Below are 16,532 nucleotides of genomic sequence, written 5' to 3' on the forward strand. Positions count from 1 at the left end.
TCCCTCATAGGGAAGACTAAAAGAAGTTGGGGGGGAGGGGACTTATAAAAAAATTCATCCCTTGAACAAGAACCTCCCTGACATGCCAGGTGTTTGGTAATTAAGTTTTTTTATTATTAATGCAGATAAAAATGCCTATTCAGTTCAGTTTTGAGTTGCATATAAATGTTTATCCCTTATCTGTGGTAAGATGACTTGGGAGTAAACACAGAGTTATAAGTGAACATAGAAATAACCCTGTCATGGTAAACCCCAGTTCAAGTTGAGGGTACCTTTGCACTGATTCCAGGGTTGTCAGCTTACAACTTTCTGCCAGCACTTAATAAAGCATTATAAAGCACCACAGACATTTAAGATTCTTTTACTGTTATACAGCATAGACATGCACATGAATTGGCAAAATCTAATCACAAAATGAAAGATTTTTTTTCTAGGCAAATGGTAACAATTGTGCAACAAATGTGTTCAATCATATAAGACTGTGGATTTCACTAACAAGTTTAGAAAGCTGGGTTTTCACACTCATCATCTTCCAAGTTGTAGAAACACATGTTTAACTTTTTTCAAGTATCATGCATTTTCTTCTCCCCACCTGTTATTTTCAACCATCTAGAAAGAAAAGCAGAGGGACTGACTATTCTGCATTTTACACATGCCCTGAAAAAGGAAGGGGAGTATATATTCATTCTTAATGGGAAATGTGTGTGGTAGACAAGACGTACTAGGCCACTATCATACACCAAAAAGCTTTTCTTGTAAGAATGACAAAAGACCAAACTTTACCCTCAGCAGTCATCTTCCCAGAATTCTAGTCTCTCAGGAAAAAGCCACAGTCCAATCCGATTACAAGGCCAATACACCAAATGAAGAGCCACATTTATAAATATTTTCCAGAGTAATATCCCAGTGAACACACCACCCTCTGTGTCCCCCTGTACAGAGCTACTCAAAGAGGAGGTCCTCATCCTTCTCTTCTACTAGCAGGTTGGCAGGCTCACGTTCCTCACCAGCTGCTCTCCACAACTCTCGCTCTTTTTCTGACTTCTCTTTCAATATTTTCTTTTTCTCCTGGATTTTCTTTAACCTACAGGAAGAGAGTCCAGGTGATTTACAAAGTCTTCACTGGTAGCACACCTGTGCTAAACACAGTATGACAGAATATTAGTCACTTTTTGCCACAAAAAACACTCCATCCCTCTGCAGTTTAGAGCACAAGTAAGGAAGAGACTGAATGAGGCTGGCAGCTGACCATTTAAAAATCTGATGTTGCCACTTTGATTAGGAGTCAGTTTCCCCCCTCCCTCCATCTGTGAATTAAGCTACTATTTATTTACCTACTTATTTGGGGCTCATGTTGGTTATGAAGAAATCCTAAAAACTTCATCCATCGCTTACAAGGTAGAGTTAGAGTTAGTTGACAGACAAGAGAAAAAGAATGTAACCAGGCAGGAAGACAAAGAAGTACACAGGAAGATTACAGGTACAAAGGAACAGAGATGGGGAATGAGAAGTCAAAGCAATGACTTTGGGGAGCTCAGTGCTTGGGAAAGCTTAATACTAAGAGGTTAAACAGAGGGATAGAAGAAATGGCCCAAAAAACAGATTTCCCTTAGGTCAGAAAGAAGCTCGTATTTGAGTCTGCTACCTTCTTCTGATAGCCCTTCCATATTAAAAATGACCTTCCCAAGATCCTCATTTCTGAAAGCCTTTAAAAAAACCTGCAGATGCATCCAAGGCATATAGTTTGCTTCTTGGCTCCTTATACCAGGTGTTAGAGCCATGTTCAGCACCACAGCCTAACAGCATGAGAGCACCTTGAAGAACAACTTCCCTTTTAATTCACTAGCACACATGGCACTAAGCATTCCTTCCAGGGAAAAGACCATCTAAAACATTTTTACATGTCTTAGTGCACACAGTGTGCTCTTTTTGTAAACAATTACTCCTCCACCTCTCTCCATTCTATTATTCCCCTCCCCACTTTTTCTGTCAGCTTGAAACTAGGATGACAACTAGCATCATGTCTAGACAGGTGTCTGTAAGCAAGAGCTTCAGTACCCATTTAGGAATCCGATATAAAGAGCTGAAGCTTTCATTTTAAAGGATGCCCACAGGCCAGGCTCCATCAAAAATCCTATCAAAGTTCTGGAAGAAGACTACCTTTGGTGCTGTGAAAAACCACCAACCTTGCTCTGTGCAACAAGTGTCCTTAGAGCAAGACACTGTACAGCAAGGATCCCTCCCAAGGACTTAGCCCCAGGATGTAATGTCAAGACCCAAACACAGAGGCAGGGCTTTATTTCCTCCCACCCCAACCACCCAGCTATGAATCTCTGTTGTGCAGCTTTGATGAGCTTGAGCATTCCTAGACACAGAGGACAGCTCTCTCCTTAACTCCCCCTCACCATTTCTTTATTCTCCAAAGGATCAGTTTGGGGTAAGGAAAGGGAAGTGATAGAACCAGCCTGGTCCCAAACACCTAGATGTCATACCTGTAGAACTCCTCTCGCTCTCTCTCGTCCAACTCCGTGATGATATAGGACAGTGTGCGCTCAATCCTAGGAATAATCACTGAGAGAAACAAATAAGGAAGTCATTTAACTGCTGTCAAACTAAATATGGAGCTGACAGAGTGCAAATGACAGATTATGCACGCGTCAAGTCAGCCCAGTGATCAGTTCGTCTGGGAAAGGTTTAAAGTCGGGTCAGCAACCCTCGGCACATATGCCAAGCATGGCACTCAAGGCCATTTTGCTTGGCACACCACCACCAGCTTGGGCTTTAAGCAGCTGCTGCCAGCCACAGAGCTCAGGATGCTTCCAGCAGGTGGCTGGGAGGCTGCAAGCCCTGCTGCACATAGACTGGGCTCCGTGGGTTGGCTGCAGCCAGGAAGCTGCAAACAGCTGCTCCAGGCATGTCGGCACTCCTGCACCTTCCAAGGTAGACATCATGGTTTTTTCAGCACTCCGGCCAAAAAACGTTGCCTACCTCTGGTTTAAATGCTTCCGTCAGAGCACATGGCCAATTAAATGCTGTTTTCTTTAACCTTGTGTTCTACACCAATGCTCTAGCACAGACAGCTGTAGGGGGTCCAGTGGAAACAGAAAAAGAAGTTCAGTCTGTTTTTCCTTGACGAACTTTTTTGCATGCGTCTAACTTAAAACTTGTCTTTGGACATCTTCAGGTCACTAATCCTCTCTCACCTTTAGACTGAACAATCTGCTCTCTTTCCACATCCCTACAGTCTTAAACTGCAATCTCCTCCCACCCCTTCCAAATTAAGCTAAAGAGGTCAGATTTTTTCATTACTAACAGTATAGGCTTCCAAGAACCATCCAGTTGCTGCAAACAGTGACCAGATATGCTGTATACTGGGGCACTATGCTGTGGGAGAAGCTTTCTTGAGTGAGGTGGAATGAGATCCACCAATACTACTTTGATCACTTGGATCACAGGACATATCTACGGACACTGAGGTATTTAACAATACTGGACAAATTACAGTTTTGGAAATGACACTCTGCTATCAGGTTCTTTGAGCAGCTCTACTGAATGGGTATTTCTACCCTCCTACTACCAGTCTCAAAAGGTACATAGTTGCCACATTAAAATCTTCCACAATAAAACCCAAGTTTATGAAGTGCTTTAGTATCCCTTTTTCAATGAAGGAAACAAACAAGCGTTGTAAAATGTCTTTCACACAAAGCTGGCTGCCAGATGTGCCCAACTGTGTGTGGTGTAAAAACATTTAAAATATTTGCCATAAAGACAGAAGGTGGCAACTTTTTAAAAGGTCAGAAAGGTTACAGCAAGGGACAAGACTGGCAAAGGCGGTGGCTTGCACACCAACACCACCAAGATTAGTTGGAAGGCCAAACAGGAAGCCACTCTCACAGTGACAGGATCTGAGTGGCCAGAAGCAGACAAGGCCTGACAGTTCAATAGGGCAAGTCCATGGAAAGCAGTATTTTAAGTGAGGAGGACAGCTTAAAACTGTAGTCCAAATGAAGCAGTTCAAAGAGGAAACAGGAATGTAGTGCATGGTCATGTTCCCTTCTTGTGAAAAGGTAGATGTCTCCACAGCCATGACTTGATGAGGCTTTTGAAATAATCATGTCGTGTCTATACACAAGCTTGGGGGAAGGAGGAGGGTGGTATTTAGAGTGGCTTTTAGAAGCCGCTGTAATTAAAATGCCCACAGCATCTCATGTATTCAGTGTCCCACGTTTCAAAATGGTGGCGGGGGTGCTTTAACTAAAGCTCTTCGAACAAGCTTTAGTTAAAGTGCCCCTGCCGCTATTTTAAAACGTGGGACACTGAACACAAAATGCTGCAGGACGCTGGAGCATTCCTATCAAAATGCTCCAGCAGACTCGATTAATCAAGTGTGCTCCGACGCCTTCTAATGAGAATGTGCTGGAACACATGTATAGGCACCCTTGGTGTCCAAAGATGGAAATTGGATAACAAATGTAAGAAGAAATGGCAGAAATGTAAGAAGAAAATGTACTTTTGCACATGGACAATACTGCAGAGCTGGCAAAAGGCAGGAGGTGCAAATATCAAAAATATGGAAAATACTTCAGGGTTGGGGATGACACCAAAAGGTACACAAGATAACATCCATCTCAGTCAATTAATGGCATGATACAGTGTTAGATGACATTATCCTAGGTCCAGAAGCACCATCTTAAGCACCTGTATATATCTGATATCTTCAGACAGAAACTTGATGAAGCACATCATTAAAAGTACTTTTAATGAAATTCACAGAATGACTGCCACCCCAGAGTCTGTTCTGCATCAAGAGTTATCAAATGTCATGATCCCCATTTTAATAGATTGCCTCTCACTTGCTTTCCCTTGCACACCAATCACCTCCCTTGCCTTCCAAAAAGTGTCACAGAGCATTCCCATGGCAACAAAAACAGTTGCTTTATGTTATGCCTTAGTACGGTGTATTAAATCTTCCCTTTCCTTCCAGACAACCCCATGTGACTCACCAGGTTTTTGCAGGTCACTAGCAAACTCTGCAGACCACCATTTCGGAACAGCTGACCTACAGGACCTAAAAACAGCTACCTCAATCTCTCTTCCAATGCTCACACTACCTTTGTTTCCCTATGATGAGCAGCATTGCATGGTTTACTGTACGTAAGTAATATTGATAGCAACTCTTGATCTGTACAGAAAGTCCTCAAACAGTAAGGCAGACTAAGAAAATGATCAATTAAGTACCAAGACTGTGCTCAGAAGGAGCACAGTTCCAAAGGATCTTGAAAGATTGGAAAGCTGGGTTGGAACTAACTGGATGAAAGTTCAGTGCTGACCAATGCAAGGTGCTACACCTCAGGAAGAATAATCAAAAATACAAAATGCAACACAAGTGACATCTGGGTGGATGGCAACGCTACAGAAAAGAATCCAAGTGTCTTGATATATCACAGAATCAATACGAGTCTGCAGTTGTGATGCAGCTGCACAACAGAAGCAGTATGTGCAAGATGCAGGAGGCAATAATGCCTCTCTACTCAGCACTGGCCAGGCCTCATTTAGAGTACTGTGTGCAGTTTTGGACTCCACATTTTTAAAAAGATGTAAAGAAGTTAGAGAGGGTCAGGGGACTGGGGGGGCACAAAAATAATAAGGAGCTTGAAAGACAAATCATACAGGAGAGGTTGAAGGAAATAGACATGTTCAGGTTGTGGAAAAAGTGGTTTAGAGGAGACGAGATGGTAACTTTCAAATACCTGAAGGGTTGCCATAAATAGAGGGAAAATATTTTTTTTCTCTTGCTAGCATAGGCAAGACTGATGGCTCAAAGTTGCAGCAAAGCAGGTTTAGGTTGGATAGAAGGAAAAACTTCTTCATTGTTAGAACAGTGAGACAAGTGGAATAGCCTCCCTAGGGAAACCATAGACTCTCTGTCACTGGAGGTGTTCAAGAAGTTGAGCAGGCATTGGTCCAGGATCTAGGAATACCTGTGCTTAAGCTCTACTACAGGTATTTTCCACGCTCCTGGGTTTTGCTGGTTGCCATTTGCAGCAGGGAGGGAATTTTTTCCCCCTTACACTACTACATGTCAGGGGTTGGGGTTTTTTTGTTTGTTTTTTTTAAAGTCTTCCTCAGAAGCATTGGGTCTTGGCTGCAGCCAAGGCTAGGGATTTTGACTGGGATGTGCAAATGTTCCTGATGGGACTTAAACACAGAGGTTCCTGGCTAGAAAGCCATGCCCCTCCATCCAGGGTCAGAGCAATTGCCACATTTGGGGTCAGGAAGGAACTTTACCCCATGATCATATCAGTACAGATTGTGGGGGGGTTTGCCTTCCTTGGTAATGGGGAGCATGGCCCTCTTTCTGTGATCTCTTGAGCATATTTTAACAACCTTTGCAACAACAGAATGTTGACTACCATGGTCCCTCTGCTTTAACTGTGGCACATTAGGGCCTTTTCTCTTGTTGCTTTGTCAGAATTGACTGTATAGTTTTGCTAATCATTTGGATAAGGATGATCCTCCCGTAGGCACAGGTTTGGATTAAATGACCTCTGGAGGTCCCTTCAAGCCCTACTTCTCTATGATCTCCTAAAGAGGCTCAAAAATCATAATGGTCTTAAAGCTTCCAGTGCACTTACCATGTTCAATGGCATTCACACGCCTGTTCGTTATCTTAATGGCTTCATCCAAAGTAACAAAGGAAGTCTGACAAAATGAGATTACATAATTAGCAAAACAATGAAGGCCAGCATTTTCAACATACAAGCAAAACCAACTGGCTTCTGTAAGCCAAGTCTGTTGTTCTGGAAGGCTCAAGTCTACCCTGGTATAAACAGGTTGATTGCCATTAATGTTATGGCTCCCTGCTGCTGACCAAATACTGGCAACCTACAGAGACATTATTAGCTAAGCATCACAACAGATTTCAGAATAGCAGTGAGATACACCTCTTCAGTGACCTCCTTGTGGCCTATCTGGGAGTTGCTAAACGAGCCCTTCACTGTCTCTCATATTTTCAGCAGGAGGAAATATAAGTGAAGGATCAACAGCAGACAAAGAGGAGGCATTCAGTGGCTGTGGCTGCCAGCAGGCACCATTGGTGAAGGATGGTGGTGGGGCAGAAAGAAAAGAGAAGAAACTGCAGACCCCATTGAGAAAGAAGGGACACACTGAAAAAGGATTGCGGAAAAGTAAGAACACTGAAGCCCTTAGCTGCCAGGACTTCACAGCTCAAAGGGTGAAGGTACTCATACTGAGAAACTGCAGAGATTGTTGTGCCTCCAAAGCTAACAACTGTTAGAAAGTGGAAGCATGAGAAGCACTTTTGCTGGTCTTCTCTCACCCACCTGTAATGAGGCCAGTTCTACAAGCAGCTCCACTGCTTTTGCATAGTTCCTCTTCAGTTTTGCCAGCTGTTCCCCACCTCTTGCTAAGCCAGTCAGCTCATAACCTAAAACAACCCATCAATTTTAGTATCCCTAACGATAAGGATCAGGTTGCCACAAGTTACAGGTATGGGGAGGGTTCCAGCACTGGCAATGGGATGCTGAACCTTTTGCCTCTGTCAGATGTTCTAGTCGTGCAGAGGCTGGTATGTGCGGAGAATCATAACTGCTGGATAACTACACTACAACGTATACACTGTCAACCACTCCCATATTAGTTGCTCACAGACATATTTACTATCAAAAGCAATCTTCTACTATCAAAAGTAACCTCTGCATTTTGAATCTCTACTGACATCTGAAGTTAAACTCCTCTCCAATCCCTGAAGGCAACTCCTCCAGGTCAGGGGTGAGGAACAAAGGCAGAGCACCATGGAGGAAGTTTGCATTGTTACTGCCTGTGCTGATAAAAATACCCAGAACCATTAGATACTTTCACTAGAAACTTTCCTCCTACTCCCAACACACATCTGGAGATATAAAACGTGTTTTGTACTTACTATCTCCTCCTTCTTGGTAGTGCTCAAACACCGGCAGGGTTACACCTGTTAAAAAGACATGAGTTTAAACGGTATGCCAAGATTTGTTACTCAAACTATAGTGCTATGTTTGCAGAAGCAGAAAATACTGCACTACAGCTATAGATATTTCAACTTGAAAAATAGATTTAAGATAACATTAAGAGACCCTACATGCATACAGCTGAGTTAAGTGAAGACTGTGGGTGCAATACTCATAAAAGTATTTAAAAGGAAAACATCAAGAATATTTAATAATAGAATGAAATCAGGCTAAAGTTTAGGCTGCATGTGAGAAAATGCTTTCCTGATGGTGATTGCTATTAGAATTGGCTTCTGGGAACATGACAGCTTCTGCCACTTAGTCATTAAGGCTGCATAGAACAAAGCTCTGGAGAACATGGGTTTTCCCTGTAGGTCAGCTGATTACTGGGATAGGAACTTAATAACCCCAGAACCCCCGTCAGTTCCACAGGCAGAAACACTAGAGGATTCTCTGCCTCCCCTGAAGGCAGATGGCAGAGGGGCTGGAGAAGGCTGTGTGTAATGTTATGAAGGTAGTGACTGTTAGGGGGTAGCAAGAGAGGGTACTCCCTGCAAGAAGACAGGGGAAGGGAAGTCCCTATTTGAAGGAGCTAGCTGTGACTGAGGAAAGGTTGACCCCAGGGGATTTTCACAGGAATTTTTATGAGGGCTGGATGGTAGTCTGCAATGATTCTGTCAGTCTTCTTGTACCATCTGTTGCCAAAGCATTTGATCACTTTTTCTATTTCATACCATTTGTTCTTCCTTTTAATAATCCCTTTTGCTTTACCAAAGTACCTGTAGTAAATCACGATTTCTGCCCTAATTAATAATCTGAATTTACCCATTCAGCAGAATGGGGGACCAATAAGTTTATACAAACTCAGGCTGTATCTCCAGGAGCACCCCAACACTCAAAGGTTTTGCCACAGCAAACATCCTACTAACTTCTTATTACCATTAAGAAAACAAGACAAATTTATAGGCAAAAGTTGTTATTTTCTCAGCAAGTGTCCTTACTACTAATGGAGGAAGGGAGAAACATGACTGTGGGATCACAGATTTAGAAACAAACCTATGTATTCCAGAGTCTTCCCAGGAAAAACCAATGGGAAATACCCATGCTTGGCTAAAAGTTGGAAACTAGTCACCTGCTACATTGTCTTTCTTAGCTCTGATCTTGACTTGAGCCTTGTTCACATTCTGGATCACAGTGGTACTGAAAGGAAGCAAACGTATCTTGATTAGGCAGAATCCAATTGTACTTTAACTGATTATTGTGTGCATACGGCAAGCAGCTGTCAACCTGCTTCAAAAAACGGTGCAACTAGTGTTCAGTTCAGGCAGACAGTTCACTCACAAACACTAGTAATTCAGTGCAGCAAGCTTCTTGCAAATGAACTGCAAGTTAACACAAGAGCAATGAAACTCCAATTGCAAAACTAAAGCAGTGCTTGCAAAACTAAAGCGGCAAGTCCAAGTCTGTTAAATGTATATTTGACCATTGGCCATTAATGTACTTTTGAGCCTCATATTCGTTCCCAAAAACTAGCAGCATACTTGGCAGGCAACTTCACAGGGACTTCCTAGTGGCATTCTGTGACTAAGCTGCATATTACCCCAAGCTGACATCCAAGTCCAAGTTCCAAAGGCCAACTTGGTTGAGAGAACAATCAAGACAAATGGAAAGAAACATGTAAGGACTGTCCACCCTCAATACTATTGTGTAATAAAGTCAAGTTTCTACAGTACTTAAAGGACCCACAACGATTTATAACCTATATGCACGTACTTGCTTTAAATGCACATAAATGAAGTTCCTTTAAGGAGAAGAGGATCTGCCCGTGTTTACAGCTCAGCACTGTAACAGATTAGAACAGGAAGTGAAAGGTACCACTTCCAAATGAAACTGCAAGATTTTAGGGAGGTTGTACACCTCCAGCAAGAAGTGGTATCCCAAATCCTACATTAGGGTATTTACTGCTGCTTCAAAAGAGAAGAGCTATCTACTGCTGGGGTCTTAAACATATGGCCTGCAAGCTGGATCCAGACTGCAGAGACATGATCTGGCCCGTAGATCACTGGACTGACCCCACATACTGGCTCCAGCCCTACAAGCCATGCACACAGCACAGGTGGTTAGTCTGGGTCTGCAAGCAGTACCTCTCCAACTGACCCTGTTGGCTCTGGCTCGGGAGCTAGCACCAATCTGTATTGGACCCTGTTAAAACCATTGCAAAGGACTGGTCCAGCAGGGCACTGCATGCAGCATGCACCCATGCCAGCTGTTTTGCCAGTCAAACTTTGTACACTGCATGCAGTACATGCCACCCACAGGGCTCACTGTGCACACAGCATGCAGGGCACGTGCTATGCATGGCACACAGGCTGGAACTGGTACTACATGTGGCACAGGCAGTCTGGGGTATAGGCTGCATGCAGTACTCTGGACTGACCCCTGTGCTGCCTGCAGCACCAAGTGCAGCACGTGTGCTGGGGCCAGTGCACGCCAATGTTGGCTCCATAAGCTGTGTGCGTAGTGATCCCTGGAACCAGTGTGTGCTGTGCACCATGGCCCTGCACAAAGGGTTGGCCCCCATCTGGGTTGCAGACCAGCCCAGTAACCCTTATCTGGCCCACAAGTCCTGATGGTTTCAACACCCCTAATCTACTGAATCAAAAGTACATCCCCATGCCAGAATGATGAGAGCCCTTATTTCCAGCAGTAAGGATACCAAGCCCTGCTTGGCTTTACCAAGTCTTCTGTCATCCCAGTCCAAGGCAACCTGGTTGCCTCATTTGCATGAGGGTTTACAGAAATTCATTCTGATCAGGTGTAAACATGGCAGAAAGGTTTAAAAAAAATATATAATATCTTTGATCTGAAATAATAATTTACTCTTGAAAGAAAAAAGGACTACAAAAGTCAGAGAACTGTGATGAAATCAAAGAATTATTATTCTTAATTTATATGTGCAGCCCTCAATAATCCTATGATGAGCTGCACTCACCCAGAAGGGAGAAAAGATCCCCTTCTGAGTCAGTAGCATAGGAAAATTAGAGTAGATCTCCTCATGACAGTGGTAAGTGGTGATGTATCCAGAGAAGAAAAAACCCTGCCTTTCTAGCTTCGCAAGAAACAGCAAAAGGAAAACTAGTCCAATGTTCTGTTGCACACTCATGTCTCTCTGCATTTCAGAGTCCAACTAGCAAAAGCTGTTACTTAATCAACTGAGGATTTACACTTGCATGAAAACCAGGGCTGTTAATTTACATATGTGTTTCACTTCCAAAGTACATTTTCCTAGCACAAACTATTTTGTTCTCTTACTGTTTCCCCCCACCTTATCATGAGGCTGCCTTTTTCCTTTTAATTTTTCCACTCGTTCCCCAAAAGGGAAAAAAGTCAACAGCTGATCACTTCTGCAAAGGACACTATTGAGGATCCTCTGTGCCGAAATGCTAATCAGTGGTCCTCACCTGAAGTCTCCTGCCGTGAACTTTGCTTCGGCAAGTGAAAAGGCAGCTTCTCTCATCACCTCACCCATCAATAATTTGGTCTGAGAGGAAACAGAGAAGCAAGTTTAAAACATAACAATCATCAATCCTGAAAATCATGGAAAATTAGCAGTGTAAAGCAGACAGCTGCCAACATTTAAGACAAGAAGAAGAAAATCCTGTATTCCAAAGTTTCTCCAAAATTGTTGGTCAAAAGCATGCAGGAGGTTACAAGCCCTGCAAGATTCAGTGCACAGTACAGTTGGATACACAATATAAGACCAATTATAATATCTCCCTTTAAGACCTCTGTTTTATCACAAACTGAGATCCTCAATACAACCTCCCCACCTTTAATTCAGACTCCCACAGGTTCTTATACCTCTCAGTAGATTACAGAACACGTGCCTTTTTTTTTTTTTTTTTTTTGCAACTCTTCCCAACACAGATAAAGCTTAACCCTTATGACTGCAAAGAAAATACTGAAACGAAAATCTGGATATGAACTAACGCACTGCTGCCTTCCCAAGTCTGAAGGCAACTAGCTTGGCTGCCATGTTCTTGTCTGACCAGTTCTGATGGCTTGTCTATAACATGAAACAGAACCACTGCTTGCAGAGGTTTTCAGCAGCAGTTTCAGTCAAAGCAGTGCTGGACACAGGTCAGTTGCAAGAGCAAAAAACAAAACACTCAGCAGCATTCCAAGCCTTGGGCCTCCTCCTGGTACTGCAGAGAACATGAATGCCTAAGAGCACTGCTTGCCTTCATAAAGAAACAAGAGCCATCTAGACAGGACTGGTTATCCCTACCTACTAGTTTGCTTAGCATGCAACTGATATTACAAGTCAGCAGCACCCTCCCAAGCCAGGTGCAATTCAAAAAAAAGGAATACATGGCTAGTTAAAAACTAGTCCTATGGCACATTATACCATCAGCCAACTTCCAGCAGAGCCTAGACAGACCTTTGGGTACGGAAGGAAGCAGGTCTATAGGACCATAGGAAAGTAGAGCTAGAAAGGACCTCATGAAGTCATCTAGTCCAGCTCCCTGTTCAAGGCAGGATCATCCCCGACCAAACCAGCCCAGTCAAGTGTTTGCCTAATCTGCTCTTGAAAACTCTGAAGGAATCTCCATTCCACAGTTTTTCTGGGTAACTTTTTCCAGTGATTGACCATCCTAATAGAAAGTTCCTCCTAAACTCCTAAATTTCTCCTGCTGAAGCTTGAGGCTACTGCTCCTAGTCTTGTCCCCTACAGCCACAGAGAAAAGCCCATTTCCATCCTCTCTGTAAATCAATCAGGTATTTGAAGACTGCTATCAAATCCCCCCTCAGTCTTCTATGGCTGCTTGTAGAGGGAAGAGATTTGAAAGGTGCACCACAAGCCAGGAAAACCACTTCTGTCCACCTTCCCCTAAACATAACTTTTATTTATCATCAGCACTGAATCATTTCCCCCCGAAATGAATTTTGCAGGTCACGTCAAAATACAGGCTTTGATGTTAGAAAGCGTGCAAACTGCATGCATCCTATGCGGGGGATGGGGATCACACCCAAATCCTTCGTGAGCTACCCGAGTACCTGAGAATGCAGGTTACCCACAAAGTTGTTCCGAATTCCAACAAAAAAATATATAAAAAGCATATATATATAAAAAATATATAAAAAAAATAAGTCAGATAAAATATATAAAAGATTATAATATATATATATATATATATATATATATATATATATATATATATATATATAAAAAAGCAGTAGCAGCTTAAGCAGTGTGGAAATGCAGGATTTAGAGAAAGTACATACTGAGTTCCTGACAGAGTGAGAAAGATGATCTGCTCAGATCCCTTCCGACCCTACAAATTAGGAAACTATGAAGAAGAGAACACAATTCACATACCTCAATGATTTTCTTGAGGATCTGTCGGAATCGAAGAGTCAAAGCATCAGATTTTTTCTTTAAGAGGTTGCGACCTGTCTGGGCCCCTTTCAAACGAGCTTTCATGATGGTCTGAGCCCTGTTAAACATGGAAAGAGAAGGTCTTTCTGTTGTAACCTAATGGTATCAGGAGAAAGTTGAAAATATTTCTGAAGCAGAAAATGATCAATATTAGGAAGTAACAGAACAAATTCCTCTTTCTTGCCACACACAGGCATTTCAGCTTTTTACAAACTGGAATTCATAATACCACCTCACAAATGGGGTTTACAAGGTTAGTGATTGTAAAGCTGAGGCTCTCAAAGTGCTGTAAAAGGCATCATCACTCAAGTAATCCTTCAGTTATTCCACTATACAAAGCCCTTCAATGAGCGATCAAAACTCCCAGAAACTTAACTGATCTAGAACCAATACTGAAAAGCAAAATTAACCCACTATTGCCCTGAGTAGATTAGATTTACTTTCTGATATTTTAACTCTTGAATCTTCTCAACACCCAGCAAATACTACCAAAAAAAAAAAAAAAAAGATAAGGATTCCTCGTCTGACCCAAGTTCATTAAATATTGATACAAACCAACTTTCCTATTTTGCCTCAAATGCAACAAATTCATACACATGTGTAGAGGAAACACTGTCCAAAGAGTGGGGTAAATCCCTATCCTAAGAAGCAACTTGGGAAATTTAGAAGTTACTGAAATAATTTATGACTGTCTCCAAAGTAAAACACTTATAGTGTAACACATCCCCTATACCAGAACAGAATATTAAATTCGCTCCTTGTGCAGACTTAAGAACTAAAGTCAGAAGGGCCATGGGTTTGGTCTCCATCTCAGCCACAAAGCATGTCCTCACTGCAGAGTTTAGTGGTAGCAGTCACATTGCAAAACAATAGTCAAGCTACACACAGTGGCTGTTAGCAGGCAACAAGTTGTGCTAACTTGAGCAACAACCTAAGCATTCCTAGCACACGTAGAAAAGACATTAAAAGTATTGCTCAGCTTGTCTCTGTAGTGGGGACAAGGCCACAAGCTTCCTGTGACCTTGGAAAAGCCATTTAACTGCCATTTGTCTCAGATGCCCACAAGTACAGTGGCAATACTACAAAGGCATGTTTCAAGAATAACTTCATTAAAAGTCTGAAAGATGTTCACATCCCATAGTGATGGAACAACATAAGTATAGAGGCAGACAAACCCATGTGCATGTACACACACATACTTTTACTGCAAATGTCAGCAGTACCTTAAGGAACAGAAAGGAAGCTTCCTTTTTTTTTTTTAAAGAACTAATTGCCTGAAACATCACAGGTCTGGAGGTTTCACAGCCCTGTATCAACTGGCTTATTCTGTCATCTAGCTATCAAAGGCTGGTTCATTTTCTGGTCCAAGTAAGATTTAACAGGCTCCATGTATAAACTACAGACAATTCTGTTTACCATCAGAAAAGGGCAAAGCAGGTACAGCAAATGACTCCAAGCTTCTGATGTAGAAAGACATATGCTAACACGATACTTAACTCTCTCCAAATGTTAAAGTGAAATCACATTTCACTTTGTGTAACCAGTCTTTAATGGAAAACACATACTTTATCAAAATGACTCAACTCACAGAACACCTATTCTAACCCTGGAGTCCCTACATCACCAGGGTTAGCAAACTGCATTTCAGGAGTGAGAGGCAACTGAACTGGAGGTATCAAGACTGAGGCAATGACCTTTCTGAGACACTGATCACCACTGCATACAACAAACAGGAGCCTCCCCACACCGAGCCCGAACAAGGAGGTGAAACTCACAGCCTGAACACCTGGATCAAGACAGCAGGGCTGGAACTACCATTGCCAGTTTCCTATTAAAGGTGTGGGCAACAGCTGGTAATTTCAAACAGACTAGGAATGGTCTTGCTGCTCAGGGCAAAATTTGGATGCCCCTGGAGAAGTTCAACAACACCATAAGAATAGCTTCATAGCTCAAGCATCTCATGTTCTGCTGCAATGATAGCCACATTGCATGCTTTGTCAAATACATCTGACTATGTGACAAATCATTTGCTGTTAGGATCTGGAAAATTACTAAAATATGGTTTTACACTCCCAAGTATTTAACTTCCTCTCTTTTCTTAATCTCACATGTCTCATTTCCCCACATGCTGTATTTCGCTATAACCATGATGCAGGAGCATTTCTTATCTGAATGAAAGGAAAGGCAAGTTTCAGTTCACCTTCCCCTACCAGCTCTATAAAGAAGACTTTAAAAGGTCTAGTTCTGCCTTCAGGAACAGCCTACAAGTAGCATGTGCATTCAAGCAGAGAATCAAGGCCTCACTTTCCAACTCACATAATGTCACCTTCTCTTAAAGAGTCAATTATCTTGCTCCTAGCCCCTAACCCATTTTTCATGTCTAAGTCAGGGCTATGCTAGCGCCTGCTGTCGATACCCTTAGGTCACAGGTTGCACCCCAGACCAAGATGGGGATCTGAGCAGGAAGAATGGCGAGTACAGATGGTTCTCTCAGCAAAGCTGCGCCTCTACCAGTACCCAGTGTTTCACGCCCGGGAGGAAGAAGTAAGCGGGGCTGACAAGGATACAGCACTGACCCCTCAGGAGCTACATTTGCTGTCTGAGCTCACTGCCACGGCTGCTGCCGGAAGGCACCAGCAAAGCAGCTATCCCGCAGACCTGCACTCAGCAGCACAAGCCCTGGAGCGAGACCCTGAAGGTGGACCGAAGCACCATCCGTCCGGCAAGGGGACCCTCACTCAGGGTGGAGCGGCCGCCAGCCCCTCCACCCGCCTCCTCTCCAGGCCAGTCCCCCAGGGCCCGGCGGGGGAAACATGCGAGGTGCAGAGCGAGGCCCCGAGCCCCTGCTAGCAACCGGCCGCCGCAGGGCCCCGCAACACTCACATCCGCGAGGGAAAGACCTCGATCCGGTCCTTGCCCGACATGGCGGCCGCCGCTCGCGCTCTCCCGCGCCGCCGCCACCCGAACGCCCCGCCACCAGGTGCAGGGACAGGGACACCGGCCGACTCGGTTCCGAGATACTCAGCTAGCCCCACCCCCCGTCGCTGAGGTAAAGGAAGAAGCCACGAGTGATAGGCTGCTACCGCTGC

General features: G+C 43.4%; 1 protein-coding gene across 1 annotated transcript; it reads right to left on the reverse strand.

Moving 5' to 3' along the window:
* Positions 1 to 345: 345 nt before the first annotated feature.
* Positions 346 to 16,503, reverse strand: ATP6V1D (ATPase H+ transporting V1 subunit D). Its single transcript, XM_006266430.4, has 9 exons — positions 16,327 to 16,503; positions 13,384 to 13,501; positions 11,465 to 11,544; positions 9,136 to 9,203; positions 7,943 to 7,987; positions 7,344 to 7,447; positions 6,636 to 6,702; positions 2,493 to 2,571; positions 346 to 1,084 (listed from the first exon to the last, which is right to left on the reverse strand). The coding sequence occupies exons 1-9, from the start codon at positions 16,365 to 16,367 to the stop codon at positions 943 to 945; spliced, it is 744 nt and encodes a 247-aa protein (XP_006266492.1). The 5' UTR covers positions 16,368 to 16,503; the 3' UTR covers positions 346 to 942.
* Positions 16,504 to 16,532: the final 29 nt, after the last annotated feature.

Source organism: Alligator mississippiensis, chromosome 2 (genome assembly GCF_030867095.1).
Source record: "Alligator mississippiensis isolate rAllMis1 chromosome 2, rAllMis1, whole genome shotgun sequence".
Taxonomy (NCBI): Eukaryota; Metazoa; Chordata; order Crocodylia; family Alligatoridae; genus Alligator; species Alligator mississippiensis.